The sequence below is a fragment of the Microtus pennsylvanicus genome, chromosome 6 (genome assembly GCF_037038515.1).
Source record: "Microtus pennsylvanicus isolate mMicPen1 chromosome 6, mMicPen1.hap1, whole genome shotgun sequence".
Lineage (NCBI taxonomy): Eukaryota > Metazoa > Chordata > Mammalia > Rodentia > Cricetidae > Microtus > Microtus pennsylvanicus.
In genome coordinates this window covers 96,739,060-96,758,691 of record NC_134584.1, presented here as the reverse complement: position 1 = coordinate 96,758,691, position 19,632 = coordinate 96,739,060, and the positions used below count along the sequence as shown (strand labels likewise).

The 19,632-nt window shown below is 44.2% G+C and overlaps 2 protein-coding genes across 4 annotated transcripts in view; one reads left to right on the top strand and one right to left on the bottom strand.

Annotated features, from left to right (window-relative positions):
- The window catches only part of Rspry1 (ring finger and SPRY domain containing 1), a 49,553-nt gene extending 45,712 nt beyond the window's left edge, over nucleotides 1–3,841 (bottom strand). The window contains exon 1 of one of the 2 annotated variants that reach the window (XM_075976941.1): nucleotides 3,358–3,841. The gene's annotated coding sequence lies outside the window, so the exon portion shown is untranslated. The remainder of the gene's footprint in view (nucleotides 1–3,357) is intronic. The other variant, XM_075976942.1, reaches the window with a different exon arrangement.
- A 247-nt stretch (nucleotides 3,842–4,088) lies between these two features.
- Nucleotides 4,089–19,632, top strand: part of Psme3ip1 (proteasome activator subunit 3 interacting protein 1) — a 30,947-nt gene continuing 15,403 nt past the window's right edge. The window contains exons 1-4 of one of the 2 annotated variants that reach the window (XM_075976939.1): nucleotides 4,089–4,300; nucleotides 17,449–17,532; nucleotides 18,630–18,783; nucleotides 19,466–19,564. In XM_075976939.1, the coding sequence (XP_075833054.1) occupies nucleotides 18,657–18,783; nucleotides 19,466–19,564 (226 nt within the window). In that variant the 5' untranslated portion in view covers nucleotides 4,089–4,300; nucleotides 17,449–17,532; nucleotides 18,630–18,656. The remainder of the gene's footprint in view (nucleotides 4,301–17,448; nucleotides 17,533–18,629; nucleotides 18,784–19,465; nucleotides 19,565–19,632) is intronic. The other variant, XM_075976938.1, reaches the window with a different exon arrangement.

Genomic DNA, 19,632 nt, shown 5'->3' with positions numbered 1-19,632 from the left:
ACCTGTGAAATTATGCCTGGATGCTCTAATTTCAAGCAGGGGGAAAGCTTCATGCAGAAGTCATTCCTTACTGAATTCTTACATCAACTTTTTGCTATTTAAATATTTTCTATTTCTCAAAAGCTCAGACAAAAAAGGCAGGTAAGCAGGGTGTGGAGAGGTGGCTCCGCAGCAGATCACACACTGCTCTTGCAGAAGCCCCAGCACCCATGTTGCTTGGCTCACCAGTGCCTGTAACTCCAGCTCTAGGAGGAAAATACACACTCTTTTGCTCCACTAAAAATTTCCTAAGGGCTGTGGCCCAGGTTTTGGCATTCACTACTTCCTGACTATTCAGCTTTTCAATTTTTAAATTTGAATACCAGAAAAAAAAATCCATCCAACTCAATGGCAAATGCCTTGAAAATGCCAAAAGCAAGGAGGAGGAGGAAGGAGGAAGAAGAGGAGAAGGAAGGAAGAAGAGGAAGGAGAAGGAGGAAGGAAGAGGAAAAGGAGGAGAAGAGGAGGAGGAAGAGGAGAAGAAGAGGAGGAGGAAGAGGAGAAGGAGGAAGGAAGAGGAGAAGGAGGAGGAGGAGGAGGAAGAGGAGGAGGAGGAAGAAGAAGAAGAAGCAGCAGCAGCAGCAGCACCACCCCCCCCCCCAAATGACTGAAATTGATTAATTGATTACTGGTTCAGTTGGTCATTGGTGGTGCCCGCCTTACACTTAGAATCTCATGATGAATATTAAGTTTTACTTTACAAGGATCTGACCCTAAAATACAGAAAAATTCCCATTTACTATTTTGTAATAGAGATCACCATTTTCAAGAATTCCTAATAGGCCTGGAGAGATAGTTCAGTGCCTAAGAGCACCCAAGTTTTGTTCCTAGCAGCGACAGGCTCACAATTGCCTAATAAAACTCCAGAGGATCAGCACCTGTAGCTCCAGAGGCACCCTCATACCTTCCACATACACATAATTACAAACATTAAAAATAAAATCCTTTTAAAATTTGTTTACCAAATTTTCTAAGCGATTCTTAATAATATTTTAAAGCTGCACAGATTTTAGAGTATCAAAGAAAGTTGTATTCTAAAACCTTCAAGGTGATTCTCCATCATAAATTCAATTTCACTGGATAAGGTATTGCACACCTTTAATCCCAGCACTCTGGAGGCAGAGGCAGGTGATCTTTTTGAGTTCCAGGCCAGCCAGAGTTACATAAGGAGACCTTGTCTCAAAAAAAAAAAAAAAACCCAAAAAAACCCCAAACCAAAAAACAAACCTAGGTATGGTACACACCTGCAATCCCAGCACTCAGGAGGCTTAGGCAGGAGGACCACCGGTTTCAGGTCAGTTTAAGAATACGTAGTAAGACCTTGTCTCAAAAAAAAAATTCATTTTATCAAAAAATATTATATAATCCTTGAACACGAATTTAATCTCCATGAGTTTAAACAGATTGTTGTAAGTACACTTCAGAAACACAGCTACTGTTACTAACCTTGCTAATCATACTTCAGAGCTGAGAGAATTGCTTGTTCCCTATTCAGTACAGAAAAACACACTATTATGTACAATGCTAAAGCTTTTTGTTCCCCTTGATACTAAAAGAAGCTATTTAGCTGACTAAGCATAAAAATCTACATAGGCCATGACGGAATACTTTATATAATCAATAGCTTAAAAACATTGAGTCTAGAAAAAAAATGAAAGTCCTGTAAAAAAAAAAAAAGCAAAAAGCAGAACTTACAAAGATATTTAAGCAGAAGCCCCACACACTATGTATCTGGGAAATCAGGATGCTCACAAAGTCACCACAGTAAACAAAACAAAACAGCAAATGTGAAATGTGAGATTAAAGGCAGGAAATCCAGGCCAACTTTTCTTTTAAAGCCTATTTTTAAAAGGCAACAACAACAACAAAACACAAATAAATTCCTAAATTCTGGGACACCGGCCCTAACAAAACAGCTCTAACAAGTACCACTAAAACCAAGGTTAGTGAAGTGTCACGTACTGACATAGGCTCTTATCTTATTGTAACCCATAATAACAGGGATCTACAAAGCAAGTTATCATCCCAAGAAGTGCAAACTCTACAGAAAGTGAAAAATCAAAAGAAGTGCCTTGTAATCTATACTCCGTGGGTACCACAGGCAGAATTCGTGGAAGGCAAACCACAGGCTTATTTACAAATTACAATCCAGGGAGCCAGCAGAGCGTTAACTACCTGTAGCCATCCTAAGGCCAGGAATACAGACAAGAAGTGGGCCTACAATATCGAGAACAAATTTCTTGGAGAAAAACTTCCCGAAGGAAGTGCTAGCTCCTACCAGCACCAAGAGAAGTTGGAAGTAAATTAAAACTCCGCAAACAAAACCTGGAAACCTCTTCATGTCAAGGAAGCAGGGCTTGAAATCAGGATTTAGACTAACATCACCTAAGAAGCTGTAACCCTTGAAGCATTCAGTAAGGTGTGGTTCTCAGAGCACTGTAGGAAGTCGGCACCTGCATTTATGCTAATCTCTCACATCAACTATCTTACAGATTAGAAAACACTTTATTTCGCAACAGCAATCCGTCTGCATTACCAGACTTTCACACACAGCGTTGATTATTTAAGCTGTTAAGTCACTTCAACCAAGGGCAAGCAGATGATAAGTGAGGGACCTGGGAGACTACGGGACACTACTCCAGGCGATAACAGACACTGCCAACTTTGAAAAGTTCAAAGTACAACACTCCAGGGGACACAGCCTCACTCAGACGTCTACACAAGACTTCCTCAGCGGTTCAGCCCGGCAACTCTACCTAGGTCTCCTGTGAGAACGGGGAGAGCGAGGCAGACAGCAGGCAGGAAGCGATGCCAAATCTGGAGGCTCGCTGGGGGTGCTGGTGGACGACTCCCGCGTCCCACTCTGGCGCTGAGCCCAGAGGCAGCAGAATCCTTCGTCTAGGACACCTGGTCAGTCTCCAGAGAGAGGGAAGAGCCCTGCCTATTCCCGTTTCCGCTTACTATCCCGAACTCAGGCTTTCCAATGGAAAGAGCTGCCCAGAAATCTTGCCTCCCCGGGCTTTTACCCAAATTTTAGCTCAGGCCTCGAGAACAGGAGAATCCGCTAGGTCTGGCTTCTGCCTCCAGCCTCTCGGTACGGCGTGGAACTCTCCTCAGCCTCTCTCCACCACGTCGAATCCTCCACCCCTGGCACCACCAGACCTCCCCAGGGGAAGTCTGCTCCCCGCTGAAACGCAAACTCCCTAAAAGGGATCCCCCGCCCACGGCGTGCGCCCCTCGACCCCTTCCGCTCTGAGCAGTCTGGACGGAGCGTTCCCCCCACGTCGGGAGCCTCCCCAGGGGGTACCTGCCTCTCACCTGGGCCCGCTTAGCCGCAGTCTCGTCGGAAGGGTGACCCCAGGACCTCCTCCAGGCAAGATCTCCCCCAAAGGGAAACACCCTCTTCCAGGAACGGCTTCAGGCGCCTCCAGCGCGGGCCTCGGCGGAGAACGTGCCGGCTGCTTCCCAGGCTCTGCCAAGCGCCACCCTCTCCCAGACCCCTGCCCGGAGCTGGCCGCGGCCCCAGTCCGCTCTCTCCGACCCAGGCTCTAGCGGCTGCTCCCTTCCCTCACAGACGTCCCTAGCCTGTAGGCTCCCTTCCCGGCCACGTCCCCCAAGGCCTTCCCAGAGCAGCGAGGTTGGGCTGTGGCACTGACTTCCACTAGCTCCCGGGCCCACCGGAGGGAGGGAACAGCGACAGCGGCGCGACTCCTTTGTGACAGGTCCAAGAGAGCGGTAAAGATGGACGCGAGGACACGGCACAGCCATTACGCGCAGGGCCCACCCCCGCTTCGCACCGCCCGGGCCCTCCCTCAGTCCCCTAGGAAACGCCCCTTCCTCGGTGGCAAGCCATCTCTCTCCGGGAGCCAATCATCGCCCACGGCACGTGTCACGTGAGCCCGCGGTTCGGCCCGCCACCCTGGAATGAACCGGCTAATCTCCTTGCCGAAGGGCGAACGGCCCAATCAAATCTCTCCATCCGGTGTTGGAGCACCGGATTTCCACGAGGCGCTCGGGGGCGGGAGGCCGCCGTTGATTGGTCTGCGCCGCCGGAAGCGGGGAGGAAATTTGTTGTGGCGGTGAGGAAGAGGAAGCCCCGAAGGGTCAAAAGGAATACAAAAGCAAAGTCTGCTCGCTTGCTTTAAACCGTTGTTCTTTCAGGCTTTCTGACCTATTTTTTTAAGAGCGAGCGGCCTTGGCGGCGGCGGTTTGAGTTAGACGCCACGGAGGTGAGGGAGACTCTCCTCCCGCGCTCTGGGAGGTGAGTGTGGCCTGGGTCTGCGCCGGGAGGCGAAACCAGGCTTCTTAGCCGAGGCGAGGGTGAACTACGGCCGGAGTTAGGGTTAGGGCCCAGACTCGTCTTCAGTCCGCGTTCTTGCCCGTGCCCGGTATCCTGAGGCTCCTGGGCTGGGAGTTTGCGGTGGCCACCCTGAGCGGAGCCGCGAGAGCCTGCGGGCGGCGTGGGGATCGAGGTGGGAGGTTCCGACCCTCTCTCTCTCTTGCTCGCCGGGCCTCTTGCTGCTTTCAGCCCTTTTCTGCTGGCTGAAGTTATCCAGGCCTCAAGTAAGCAGCCTCCTGTGTTGCACTCGGAACCGCTCCACGCTCCTTAGAAAACGTGGCATGCCCGATTGAGAGTCGTTGAATCCCAGAGTGTAGTTGCGGGATGGGAAGCACATTTGTTAGGTGTTGTTGCCATGTCCCAATCGCTGTGCCCCGCACATTCTCTTCGGATAGGAAACAAGGCGGTGTGCCTATTAGAACTACGACCGATAGTTGGGATGTCTTATTTGAGAGTCGGTGCCCTTTGGAATGTCAGTCCACGGAGAGGGAAGGGGCGACCTATTGTTCGTGGAAGTGCTTCTTAGAGGAAAACACGATTTTAAAATACAGGTCTTGTACCTCACCCCTTAGTCTGATTGGTTAAGTCTATAGAGTAGGAGCCACGAAAGGCTAATATGAATCTGTGGTTTAGGATTTACGGCGACTTCTTGTATGTAAACCTGTGAGACAGGTTTCGTTGGTTACATTAATTGATTTATTGATGTGTCCCCAGAAACACCATTTGGAGGAGCTCAACATGGCAATCCTGAAATCCAATGTCCATGGAGGTTGGGGGAGGAGGGTCGGGGTTGGGGGTCTGTCAGTTGGTGTCTAGCCTGGCCTACATCAAGACTGTCAGGAACCAAAGCAGGATAAACGAACAAACTAATAAAATGGTTTGGAGGATACTGCTTCTGAAATATTTGAAAGGAATCTGGTTAGCTCTCCATGTTAGAAGGGATTGAGTTGAAATAAAGGCAGCTAGTGTATTTCGATTTGATCCTAAGATGAGCTGTGAATAATGCCTACGTGTTTGAAAGTAGGACAGCCCAATTACCGTTTGAAGTTGAAGTCTTAATGCCTTTAAGAGGAAATTCTGGTTTCTTTTTTGTTTGTTTTTGTTTTTTCAAGACAGGGTTGCTCTGTGTAACTGTCCTGGCTGTCCTGAAACTAGCTCTTGTAGTAGACCAGGCTGGCCTTGAACTCACAGAGATCCACCTGTCTCTGCCTCCCTAGTGCTGGCGCCACCACCGCCTGGCCAAAATTCTGGTTTCTAAAACGGAAGAATTATGTGAAAACCATTTACCTGGCTGTCACCCTTCATTGTGACCATCCAGGGATCTGAAAGTTTGCTTAGAGGCAGTCTTCTGCCTCAGAAATTGAAAGCCACCCATATTTTGACAGTGAAGTAATTTAACAGCATGGTTCAACTGTAAGCTTGGTTACAGTGTAACGTGCCTTTAGGGCAGTAAGCTTAAGCAGTTTTAGTGTGTTCATCTTTTTGACATACTTGTCTTCACTCTTAAGTGTGATCACTTTCACCCAGAAGTGCTCTTAAGACTGTTTGCCTTTGTTTTGTGTTTTCAGGTATAATGTTTCAAACTGCGAGTTGTGTACTTTCACTTGTCTTCCTATTTGGCTTTTTTTTCCCCCCAGTTTTAGAACCAAAGAACGTATTTGACTTTTTTGATTGTTGTTTTTAGACAGTCATGTACCCAGGCTTGGATTTGAAATGGATGGAAAAAATGATCTTGATCTCCTGATTTTTATCTGTCAAGTGTTGAAATTACAGGTGTATGCTTTTACATCTGGCAGTGTTAAGTAGGCCTTTGACCTTACTTAGTCTGTAAAGTTCTAGTCATTTTCACCCTATATCCCCATGAAGCAGTCTTTGTTTGCTTTTTTTTTAAAGTCAGGGTCTCTTGCTCTGTTGCCCCCGGGCTGGCCCAGAACTCAAGATCTTTCTGCCTGATTCTCCTTCTAGAGGGGTAATTTCTTCATTGAGTCTCTTCTGTTCCTACACTTTTGCTAAGCACTAGTATCCTTTTCATTTGTTTTGTTTGTTTGTTTTTGGTTTTTGAAACAGGGTCTCGTTATTCAGTCCAAGCTGTCCTGTAACTGGCTATATAAACCAAGCGGGCCAGACACTCAGAGATTCCCCTGCCTGCCCCTCCCTCCCGCTGGGAATAAAAGAGTGCACGACTGTGCCCCTCTTACACACTAAATTCCATTATTGCAGTTTTTAAAGATTTACTTATGTATTATGTATACAGTGTTCTGCCTGCATGTGTCCTTGCAGGCTGGAAGATGGTACCAGACCTCATAACAGGTGCTTGTAAGCCACAATATGGTTGCTGGGAATTGAACTCAGGACCTCTGGAAGAGCAGTCAGTGCTCTTGACCGCTGAGCCACCTCTCCAGCCCTATTGCTGTTTTTAGTTCCTGAAGTTTTTGTTTTGTTACTTTAAAGAAAGTTCCATATTTTTTTGTTATTCATTTCAAGGCTTGATTTTGGCGGGGGGGGGGGGGGGGGAGCTTTCAAGACAGGGTTTTTCTGTGTAGCTTTGGAGCCTGTCCTGGAACTTGCTCTGTACACCAGGCTGGCCTCGAACTCACAGAGATCCGCCTGCCTCTGTCTCCTAAGTGCTGGGATTAAAGGTGTGCGCCATCACCGCCCCGCATGATTTTTATTTTAAATATTATAAGCATGTTTGTTGTGTGATTCGTGTATTTAATTCCCATGGATCTGTTTCTCTTGCTGTTTTCTTTCCTCTTTCCCTTTCCTTTCAAGGTGTAGTTCTTTGGGTACCGGATTAAGATGGGGCGGGAAATGGTTATCAACAGACCCAGGAGCAGGCTTTGGCTGTTCTGTTGCCTCATCACAGTACGACTGTAGTCAGTCATTGAGGTCAGAGAAATCCTCAGACTGAAGGAACTACTTGAGTCTTGGATTTAATTTCTGGTTTTCACCTTACAGATTTTGTCCAAAGTCTTTGCCATTTTTTTTTTTTTTTTTTTTTTTTTTTTTTGGTTTTCGAGGCAGGGTTTCTCTGTAGCTTTTTGGTTCCTGTCCTGGAACTAGCTCTTGTAGACCAGGCTGGCCTCGAACTCACAGAGATCTGCCTGCCTCTGCCTCCTGAGTGCTGGGATTAAAGGTGTGAGCCACCACCACCCGGCTTATTTTTGTCTTTTTGATTTAACTATTGTTTAGTTTACTTTTGTATGTGATGTGTTTGATATGTATGTGTGTACATGTATTTGTGTATGTGTTGATTTACACGCCACATTGCATGTTAAAGGGCAACTTTGAGTGTTGGTCCTTCTACCTTTTATTTTGATTCTAAGATTTATTTTAGATTTGTGTGTATGTGTGTATAGTTATGTATGTATGTGTACCATGTGTGTGCAGGTGCATGAGGAAAGCCAGAAGAGGGGGCATGAGATCCCCTAGTGCTCGTGTTATAACAATCATGAGCCTGTGTTGTGCCTGGAACTGAACTCATCCTGTGGAAAAGCAGCAGCACGCACTATTAACTGCTGAGCCATCTCTCCTGACCTTGACTTCCATCTTGTTGGCTACGTGGTCTCTAGTTGTTTACTACTGCATTTATCTGGCTTGCTGGCCCATAGCTCCCGGGGATTTTCCTGTCTCTGCTTCATATATCCAGGAAGGAGCATTGGGATTGTAGGAGTGTCCTGCGTTTATGGGGGTTCTGGAGCTTCAAACTTTAATTTTCATGCTTACTTGACAAACATTTTATCCATTGAACCATCTTTCATCTTTCAGCCCCTATTATTATTATTATTGCATTCCCAGTGTTTTAAGTATAAAGTAGAGGACAGGTAATAATATTTAGTCCATCTTCTCCAGAGATGAAATCCTTTTTCACTGACTGGATCTCATATTGGAATGAGAAGTTTGTGATTTCCTCTTAAGTGAAAGATGCTATTCTACGTAAAATGTTCAGTATTTTCACTACTCAGTGTCACAGCAGCTCTGAGTTAGGCTTCCCTGGTACCTCATTCTAGTCTGCCTGAGAGCTTAGTGCTTAAGCTCGGCATGGTGGCTCACTCCTTTGATCCCAGTACTCAGGAGGCAGAGGCAGGCGGATCTGAGAGTTCGAGACCAGCTTGTTCTACAGAATGAGTTCCAGGACAACCAGGGCTGCACAGAGAAACCCTGTCTCAAAGCAGCAAAGGGGAGGGGAATACCTAGTGCTTAGCTTCTCCTATGGCAGTAACTGTGTCCTACTTCTCCTTACGTTGTTGTGTGCCACATTTGTTACATTAGTGCCTTGAGAAGATCTTCCATTAGGAAAAAGCCGGCTTGCACGGAGAGTGGTGGGCTTTATTCAGAGATAGGGAGATCTCTGAGTTTGAAGCCAGTTTGTATTGTTTATCAAGTTCCAAGCCAGCCAAAGTTACATAGTGAGACTCTGTCTCAAACAAAACAAAACAAAACACAAAACAACCCTTAAAAGCTGACTTGGTTAGCTTTTGCCATTAGTATCGCACAGGCCAATTCCTTTTTTTAGTTTGATTGTAGTTTTAAGGATGGGTGTGCAGAAGATGGGGTTGGCTTTGGTCTAAAGACAACCCAGATGCCAAAATAGTTTAGAAAAAAAAAAGCTACCCTTGACCATTTCTTAGAAAGGCACCATGTTGAAGACTAATGCTGAAAAGTTTTAATGTAGTTGTGTCTTCTTCCCAATGTGGGAGGTGGGGCTGGGCTGGGGTGTCAGGACCAAAAGGTACTGGTGTTTTGATTTCCCTGAGTTCCAGAGGAGCGGTCGCTTTGCATGTAGCTAAATCATGAAAAATGAGACTCACACATGGGATTGTTTTTATTCTGAGAGTTAAGTGTGAAGTAGAGTGCTGAACACCAGCTAAAGGGCAAATATTCCATTAGTTTTCCTTTTTCCTTGAGTGTAAGGAGATGAATTAGATGTATATAAGAGGAGATTGCGACCTTGTGCTGCTGAAAGATTCTGTGTGCATATGTAACTACATTAAATATTTGACATATAATTGCACGTTTCTTTGCCTCAAAATTTATTACAAACTGCCCTGTATAATATATATCTTAAATATAGATTAAAATGCTTATGCTGTAATCTCATTTTGACTCATTAGATCTCTTGCTACTGTAGTATATTATAAGCTTAGATGTTAGAAGATTGGTGTTACTTCCCCACTGATTGGTTTGTCCAGTAATAGGTATTAGCAGAGTTCTTTGTTAAGTAATTGTCATTCTCTAAAGAAGTTTTATAATAAGGAAAAGTTGGCCTGATCTAAATTACTATTGCTTGGTCTTCTGGCCAGAGAGTAGTCTTTTCAGCAGTTTAGTTGGGCTGTCTCTGCAAGTAACTTGCTCTTAGATCCACCGTGTGTTTTTCTTTAAAAAAAAAAAAAAAGCATGTACACACATGCTCGCTCAGGCCCTCATTCTTGTCTTTCCATGAACGTGAAGGGTACAAGAGTGTTCTGGGTATCATCTGTTGCTTTCTTGTCTATTCCTTTGAGGCAGAGTCTCTCTGAACCTGGGACTTCAGGTGTTTGCAGATTGGTTGCAAACCAGCAAATCTCAGCTAGCCCTTTTGTCTCCACCCTGTCAGAGCTTGAATCATACAGCATAAGTATGATATATGAGTATGAGTATGCCTGATTCATGAAGCTTGTTACTTGAAAGATGGGATCCAAACTGTGGTCCTGATGACCGCACAAATGCTCCCAGCCACCGAGTCATCTCCTCTATCTCCTTGATGTTTTGAGGCATAGGAAGACTAACATGTTATGGAAAGCAGTCAACTGACAAAAGAAAATGGGTTGGCTTATTTTTGCTACCTTAACTAAAGCCTTATAAGACAGAATTCTGATTCCCTGAGTATATTTATTTCTTTTTTTTTTCTTTCCTTTCTTTTTTTGGGGGAGGGGGGGCTTTTTGAGACAAGGTTTCTCCGAAGTTTTGGAGCCTGCCCTGGGACTAGCTCTTATAGACCAGGCTGGCCTCGAACTCACAGGGATCCGCCGGCCTCTGCCTCCTGAGTGCTAAGATTAAAGGCGTGCGCCACCACTGCCTGGCTCCCTGAGTATATTTCTACATGCAGGGTTTAATTTTAGAAGGGTGTGATTGGTCAGCCAGTTGTAAACTTAGTCTGCCATCACAAAATTTAATTCCATAGGAAAATAAATCTCATTAACTTGCATCATGGCACTAGTTAAACAGACTAATTTTTCGGTTCTAGGATAGCAGTTGTGTATTTTAGAACTTGCAGAATATGCTATTTAAGACACCACCTATTTTGTCTCCCCAGCCTGGAAATTAAATATGTCTCCAGTAGAAACACAGTAGTGCAGTGTGTAACAGTTACCCTGCCTTGAGACATCTTTGTTTTTTGGCTGTTAAACAAATTTGTAAGGCATGGCTGTTTTTGGAGATAGAAGTCTCACTATATAACAAACCAGGTTGGCCTCAAATATTTCAATCCTCTATTTTTTTTTAAAAGATTAAACAAAGTGATTTTGGTTTTTTACAAAATCCATATTGAAGAACATTGAATATTTCTTTTATAAATAATGTTGGGCTGAGTCTGTAGTTCAGTGGTGGTGCACTTGCCTAGCTTGTAAGATGTTCTAGGTTTAATCCGCACTGGGAAAAATATTTAATTTCATAGTTTAACTTCAATTACCTTGAAAAACAAAAGCTGAGTAAGGAAAGTTGACCATATTTAATCAGTCAGTCTCTTTTTCCTTGAGATAGGGTCTCACTGGATAGCCTTGACGGTCCTAGAATAATTCATCATGTAGACAAGGCTAACCTGGAACTCACAGAGATCCTTCTGCCTTCTGAGTGCACACTGACATTAAAGGTTTATTTAGTATTCCTAAAACTAAATACAGAAGGCTCAACAAAATAAGCCCTTCCAGTAAATCCTCTGCATTCCTATGTTGATCTTGATAGTTAGGTCTCCATAATCCTGGGCTCTTGTCTGCTTGTATTTTACCTTTATTTATTTTAGCAAGCAAAAGGGGGAAAGTATAACTTGTGGAAATTTGGCTAAAGAATAGGAATTAGAAGTCAGTGTAGTCTAAATCCCTAAATTCTGTAGTTCAGCAGAGGGTCAGGACAGTGTGGGTATGGACCACTTCCATACTGCAGAATCAATGGCTAGTGTGAAATCTGAAGAAAAAGGTCCATTTCTCAGTGCAAGCTTTTTATTTAAAAAAAAAAAAGAAACTTTAAATATTGTCAATTAATTGTGTGTGGAGGGGAGAGAAAGGGAGAGAGACATGTGTGAGTGTAAGGACGCAGATGCCATTGAACTTGTGTGGTGGTCAGGAGACAGCTCCAGGAGTCAAGCTCAGGTTACCAGGCTTGCACATCGAGCTCTTCTACCCACTAAGCCATCTCACTGGGCTCAATACAAGTATTTTTAATCAGATGCAGTGGTTCTCAACCTTCCTAATGGTGCAGCCTTTTAATACAGTTCCTCAAATTCTGGTAATCCCCCCACCATAAAATGATTTTTGTTACCACTTTATAACTGTAATTTTGCTACTGTTAGGAACTATAATGTAAATATTTTTGGAGACAAGTTTGCCAAAGGGGAGATAACCCACAGGTTGAAAACCACTGAGTAAAAGGAAGCTAGCAAGAGTTATTTTTTTTAAAATGTCTCAATTGTGTAACAAAGAAAGTTGTTTCAGCAGTTTTGGTTTTGTGTTTCCTGTTGTTCAAAGTTGACTGATATTTGAGCAGAATTCCTTGAGACACTGAACTGCAGTAAGTCCTTGAGTAATGGCCACTGTTGCCTACGTTAACATTGAACAGTATTTGGGAATATTTGTCGAATGCATTTTTTTCCATGCTCAGATCCTTTAGCTCCTCCTAGTGGTTGGTTTATTCAGAAAATATTTATTATACACCTGACTTGCTCCACACTGTGCTGATAGGCAGTGGGTAACGAGCTGTTGGAACGGTCAGCAGTGGTAAAGCATAGTTAATGGGTGCTATCTAGAGTTTTAAGTGTATATGGTAGGGACTCTGGAAAGAAATATGCATCCACTACTCTAGAAGGACACGGGAAGCTTCTTAGAGGTGGGGATCTTCATTCTGATCTGAGCAGAGAAGTTCACGTGAGGTTCAAAGATAAAGCAGGGTAGAGGCAACAGCCTGGGCAAAGTTTGGAGAGAAGACGGGTTGGGAGATGTACAGAGTGCTCTGTGCCCTATGTGCAGGGATTATTGTAATTAAGTTAGGAAGATGGGGAGGTGAGATAGTTGAGGGGATCACACAAATGAAAATGGACTCTACTCTGATATAAGTGCTTTTCCACTACAAGGTAATTTCACCCACAGGAGTTATTTGTGGCAATGTCATTTAACATTTTATTTTCATGCTGGTGTGTATGGGGCTGGTGGTAATGATATGATGAATGGTGTCCGCATTTCAGGCGGACAGTAGTAACAGGCAAGTTTACCTTTTAGAAGAGCCATTAGATTGATAATGGGAAGAATGAATTGAAAGGAGGCTAGAATAGAAACGACCTATGGAATACTTGGAAAGTAGTCCATGCAAGATGGAGCCCTGGAAAAGAATTAGAAAGGAAGGGGCCCACCTCCCATATAAAGGATAGAATGGATTGAGATGAGATTATTATGAGGTAAAAACAGAACTAGGTGACAAGTGGGATATAAGGGTATAAAGAATGGAAAAGAATCAAGATGCATGTCCAAGGCTTGAGCCTGGGAAACCATCCATTCATATGTGTCCTGAAGTACCTAATTGTGCCCTGTATTCTTCACGTTGGTGGTTTATTATATACCATATTATACAGTTTAAGTGCAAGATTATTGACCTTAACTTCTTTTTGTGTACTTCATAAAGTCTAGTCTAGTGTTGGACAAATAGCAAAAGCTTACATGTGGAGAGAATTGGATCTGTGCACATTAAAGTTCCATGTTTTCTCGGTTTGATGGAGCTCCTTTTCCATGTAAAGGTCATATTTGTTTATGACTAATTTCTTCCCATTCTTGAGTACACACAGTTTCTCTCACTATTGTGCCTTGCCCAGAGCTTGACACAATTCTTTTTGGTAACAGGAAACCTTTCAAATCATCTTGAAATGTGCCAGAGGTCTTTGCATGAGTTGTCTGGTTTTCCCACCCAGACTTTATGTGTCACCTTTGGTGAGTGTGACATGGAGATAAGGACGTCAAGGCTCAACGGAGTTCAGTGACTGACTCAGTGTCATCCCAGGTTCTCATCCTGGCAGAGCCAAGGTTTGAACTTAAGTCTCCTGCTGTCAGAGTCCATGGTCTTTGTCATTGCCTGTGTCACTTTGATAAGAAGAGCACAGCAGAAGGCTCTTGCTGTTGATTGGTTGGAATTGAGTAGGTTATATTGAAAACTGTCTAAACTTAAGTGGCTTGCCTTGCAGTATTAAACCTGGAACTTATGATCTTCCTGCTTCAGCCCCCCAGTGCTGGAATTACAGGTGTGAGCTACCACACCCAACCTACGTGGTTGTAGTTATTGACTGTAAGACGGTTGTAATCCTTGAGAGAGCTGAATGTTCTTTTGGAGAAGAAATATTCTGACTATTATACAGAGTATGTAGAATTTGGCTACTCATTCATTATTTTTTTAATGTGTGTCTGTGTACACACACTCACGTGGAGCCCAATTTTTGTTCCACCCTATGGATTTTAGGAATTGAACTCAGGTCATCAGGCTTGGCAGCAGACACCTTTACTCTCTGAGGCATTTGACTAACCTGGATTTTGAGCTACGACTCACGTATCCTAGCCTGGCCTTGAACTCTTGATCTTGTATCTGCCTCAAGTGCTGGGATTACAGGCATATGTGCCACCAGGCCAGGCAAGTTCACTGTCTGTCTTGTAGGATTAAAATACTGGGCATTTGCCTTGGAAAAGTAGCAAGGTAAGGGGAGAATAGGAGTTACCTTCCTATAATTGAAGCATTGTCCTGTTGAAAGATTCATCTTGATGGGTTAAATTTATGTGTGGAACTCATAGAATAGATTTTAGAGCAAGACTGTAAGGTTGAGAGGGAGTTGGCTGCCTGGAAAGGGTGTGCAGTAGCCCACCTTGAAGGTTGAAAATAGGAATTGCTGCTTCTTTCCTTGGTGTGTGTGATGGATTCTGATGCCAAGTGAAGGCTGGAAGAACCATTTCTGTGGTGAGTTACTCTCTAGGAAACAGGAGCAGGGGGGAAAGTAGTCAGCTAATACAGGGTGGGGAGGGGAGCCACAGCAAACAGTAGAGAGGGGGAAGCAGAGGGAAGCCAGGGCCCAGCATGACTCCCATTCCACCAGTGCCTGCTGGGACAGTCTCTGCTGGGGACATTTTGTAAGCTTTTGGCTCTTGTTTCCTAAGAGATTGCTCCGAAAAGCTTGAGGAAATTTGTAACGTCACAGAGACAGGGCAGTCCTGCTATTGTCCTAAGCATCTGAGTGGAGGCTTTGAGTGCTGCTGCATCAGAAAAAGCTGCATTGTGGGCCAGGTGGGGGTCAAAGTTTCCCTCAGCTGACTCAGTTTTCTTTCTAGTAATTTTCACAATTCTCATTTTTGCATCGAACTAAACCCCAACAGTAGGATTCAAGCTGAGATGATTTCTCCTGTTTTGAATGTTTGGATTTATTGCCCAGATTCCAATTTTTATCTTTACTAAACAAAAACATTGCGTTCTCAGCACTCAGATTTGATATAGAAAAAATGAAATGAACATGCCCTTCTTTCTCATGTCCCCCAATGCCGATGAATGAACCTAGCGCCTAGTACACTGAGCTGCATTCCCAGCTGCGGTGGTTTGAGAATGGTTTCCACAGACTCATATATTTTAACGCTTGGTCCCCAGTTGGTAACTGTTTGGGAAGGATTAGGAGGTGGGTGACCAGGATTGAGCATTGAGGTTTTAAAAGCCCCTCTCCATTCCCAGTTAGCTCTCTTTCTGCCTTGTTCTTGTGCTTCGAGATGTAAGTTCTCTAGCTGCTGCCTCAGCACCATTGCTGCCTGCCTGTTGCCATGGTCCCTGTCCTAATGGCCATGCCCTCTCACCCTCAGGAATCTTGTGTCCCAAATGAAAACCTTTTCTATCAGTTGTTTGATCATGGTGTTTTGGTTTTTTGTTTGTTTGTTTGTTTGTTTCACAACAATAGAATTGTAACTAAGATACCAGCCCTTAGTTTTTTGAAACAAGGTCTCAGATTGACCTCTAGCCCATCTTTCTGCCCTTACCTTTGAGTGTTGAGATTACAGGTATTGGTCAGCATGTCCACCATGTCTTTGTTTTAACCGAGATTATGTGGTTTCTGGGGAAGAGTATGATGAAGTAGGTAACGATGAGAAAAAAAAAATTTTTTGTGACAGGTCCTTAGATAGCTCAGGCTGGCCTTGCTGTGTATTCCAGGCTCATCTTAAACTCATGATCCTCCTGCCTCAGTCTTCTTGAGTATTGGGGTTACAATCATGTGCCACCCCATACATTAGAATATAAAAAGATGTCAGGCTTGGATCTGATTCTCAGCTCTATTGTGTGCTGTGTGTATACTTTGAAGAAATGACAGAACTTGGGCTTCAACTTTTATCTATAAAGAGAGTATTTCTCATAGGTTCTGTGTGCATATAAATTTGGTAATGCACATCAAAAGCGTATAACACGTGGTAAAAGCTGCAAAATTGTTGCTGTTTTCAGAGTGTAGATGGAAATTTTTGTCCTGCCCGGTCTTGCAGCCCAGCCATACTGTCCCAAAGAAGCACACAGAGATTTATATTAATATGTAAATTGATTGGCCTATTAGCTCAGGCTTATTAACTAGCTCTTACAATTTAAATTAACCCATAATTCTTGTCTATGTTTAGCCATGTGGCTTGGTACCTTTTATTAGTAAGGCCTTCTCATCTTGCCTCCTCTGCAGTCCCACCTATACCTCATGCCTGGCTATTGGCCAATCAGTGTTTTATTAAATCAATACAAATACAAATGACAAATCTTTTTTTTTTTTCCCAAGACAGGGTTTCTCTGTAGTTTTGAAGCCTGTCTTAGAACTAGCTCTTATAGACCAGGCCTGCCTCTGCTTCCCGAGTGCTGGGATTAAAAACATGCACCACCACTGCCTGGCACAAATTTTTACAGTATACAAAAGAATTATACCATAGCAGTAGACTTAGTTTCTAAGTTTTTATTTATTTTATATGTATGGGTGTTTGCCTACGTATATGTCTGTGTTCTACATGTATACCTGATTCTCAAAAAAGCCATAAGAAGGTGTCAGATCCCCTGGAACAGACAGTTGTAAGCCAAAATGTAGAGCCTGGGAATTGAACCCTGAACCTCTGGAACAGCAGTCAGTACTCTTAATTATTGCGTCATCTCTTTGGGCCCAGACTTATTTTCCAGTGAACTATTATTTGGTTGTTGTCAAAGGTCATCTTGGAATAGACACTGGGTTGAGTTTGTGCATCTTTGGTAGACAGTTGTGTCGTATTAACACAAAACATGTCAGAGTAGATGGTTAATTACCATAATCCCTCAAGGAAAAGAAAAAACCAAGGCGTGCACATGCTAGGCAAGTTCTGTACCACTGAGCTACATCCCAGTTTTAAAATGTTGACTTTGAAAAGGAATAAGACTTTCCTATCTTTATTTCCTTCTCCAAAGAGTTCAGGAAAGAGTAGAAAGGAAGTGTGATATAGTCTACACCAGAATATGCATAAAGGGCTTGTGTTGTAGGAGTCTAAAAGACCTGCTGTTGCCTGTTCAGTGGTGCACGCTTTTAGTCCCAGCACTTAGGAGGCAGAGGCTGGCACACCTCTGAGTTTGAGGCCAGCCTGGTTTACAGAGCAAGTTCTAGGACAGCCAGGACTGCACAGAGAAACCCTGTCTCAAAAAAACAAAACAAAAAAAGAGAGAGAGAGAAACCTGAAGTCAGAGTCCTGAGTGTCACAGATGTGGCCACTAATTTACAGGGAGGAAGGGCAGGGTAGACAGCAGAGAATGTTGAGCTGAGAGTTAGGGGAGCCTGGTCTTCTGGTCTTACTCCTTACCCTCATGGTTTTTGTGCCTAGGTCTGTCACCTCCCTGCTGTACAGACTGGACTTGACTAAGACTCCTTGAGGCCCTGAGATTCTCCGTTAGAATCTGTGTTGGAGGTAAGAACAGGCAGACCAAGGTAGTGTTGTGCTCTTGAAGTAGCAGCTGAAAGAGGGCGTGGTGACAAATACTACAGCTAGAAAGGAGGGTGGGTGCTGAGAACAGGTGGGTGCCCACCTTTGTCCGGAGTAGTGGCACAGAGAAAGACCTTCACTGTGACACATTGTGGAACACTGTGGCAAAAGAGTGATTCCAGAACTGCTCACAGACTGGAAAACACAGATGTTTTCTGCCTGGTAAGCCAGGATAGCCTCTACCTAAAAAACTGCACGTCTCATGTGCAAGGAGTACAGACATGTATTACTATACCCAGTACGTGAGGAGTACAGACGTGTTCCACTACACCAGGACATGAGGAGTACAGACGTGTTCCACTACACCTAGGACATGAGGAGTACAGACGTGTTCCACTACACCAGGACATGAGGAGTACAGACGTGTTCCACTACACCAGGACATGAGGAGTACAGACGTGTTCCACTACACCAGGACATGAGGAGTACAGACGTGTTCCACTACACCAGGACATGAGGAGTACAGACGTGTTCCACTACACCAGGACATGAGGAGTACAGACGTGTTCCACTACACCAGGACATGAGGAGTACAGACGTGTTCCACTACACCAGGACATGAGGAGTACAGACGTGTTCCACTACACCAGGACATGAGGAGTACAGACGTGTTCCACTACACCAGGACATGAGGAGTACAGACGTGTTCCACTACACCAGGACATGAGGAGTACAGACGTGTTCCACTACACCCAGGACATGAGGTGTTAGGATTAAGCCCAGGGCTTCATTGTATCGGCGTAAATAAATGCAATGCAGATATTAAAGAATATTTACCACTTTAATGATAAACTTACAGAACCGAAGTTCCAGCGTAGAACAGGAGGTAGGAAGGAAAAAGGGCCGAGCCGCCTCCCCCACGCCCATTTATTGGCAGGCATTCGCCCGAGGCAAACCCCGCCCCCTAAGGGGGCTGTCTTAACCCTACACTTCATGCATAATAGGCAAGCACTCCACCAACTAAGCTATACCCCCAGCCCTTCTCTTCAGAATTTTAGTTGTAATTCTTCAAAATATTGTAGATTTTTCCCCCTGCAGACTGTTCCATTATGGATGGAGGAGATGATGGTAACCTTGTCATCAAAAAGAGGTTTGTGTCCGAGGCAGAGCTAGATGAGCGGCGCAAAAGGAGGCAAGAAGAGTGGGAAAAGGTTCGAAAACCAGAAGATCCACAAGGTATATAGACCTAGAGCTGGACACTCATTTAACTTTTTTCTAACGATTTGTTTGTTTGTTTTTATGTGCATTGGTGTTTTGCCTACATATATGTCTGGATGAAGATGCTGGGTCCCCTGGAACTGGAGTTAGCAATTGTGAGCTACCATGTGGGTGCTGGGAATTGAACCGAGGTCCTCTGGAAGAGCAGCCAGTGCTCTTAACTGCTGAACCAATTCTCCAGCTCCTCATTTAATTCTTTAATCCTCATAAAACTCTGCCAAGAAGGTGCTAATTGTCCTTGTTAGAGTTTAGGGACAGGGTGAAGTTACCCATGTGAAGTCTCCACAGCAGGACTAGAGTACTCCATGTTTGCCCTCTTCTCCCCTCCACAGTGCCTTCCAGGAGAGTCTGCTAAGTCTCTTCCATTGTCACAGGCGGAGGAGGCACAGTTTGAACTGAGGATGCTGCTAATAGGTTTGACCAGCTGCTCATCCAGTTAGCAGTGTGACATTAATAGCTGCCTTTGCAAACCACCTGCCGCTTTCTGAGTGAGGGGCAAAAGATGCTGTAGACTTTGCTATTTTTGATATTTTCACCTTCAGACAATATAGAGACTTAGCTATTTTTCCAGCTCTTTGTGATTCCAAAATAATATGAAACAGCCTAAATTCTGTGTCTCCTTTATGCATCTTCCTTTCAGAATGTCCAGAGGAGGCTTATGACCCCCGGTCTCTGTATGAACGGCTCCAGGAGCAGAAAGACAGGAAGCAGCAGGAGTATGAGGAACAGTTCAAATTCAGTAAGCTTCATACAGTTCACATTCTGAGGGATTCACTGGGCCTTCTGATGTACTTTGACCTCATGAAA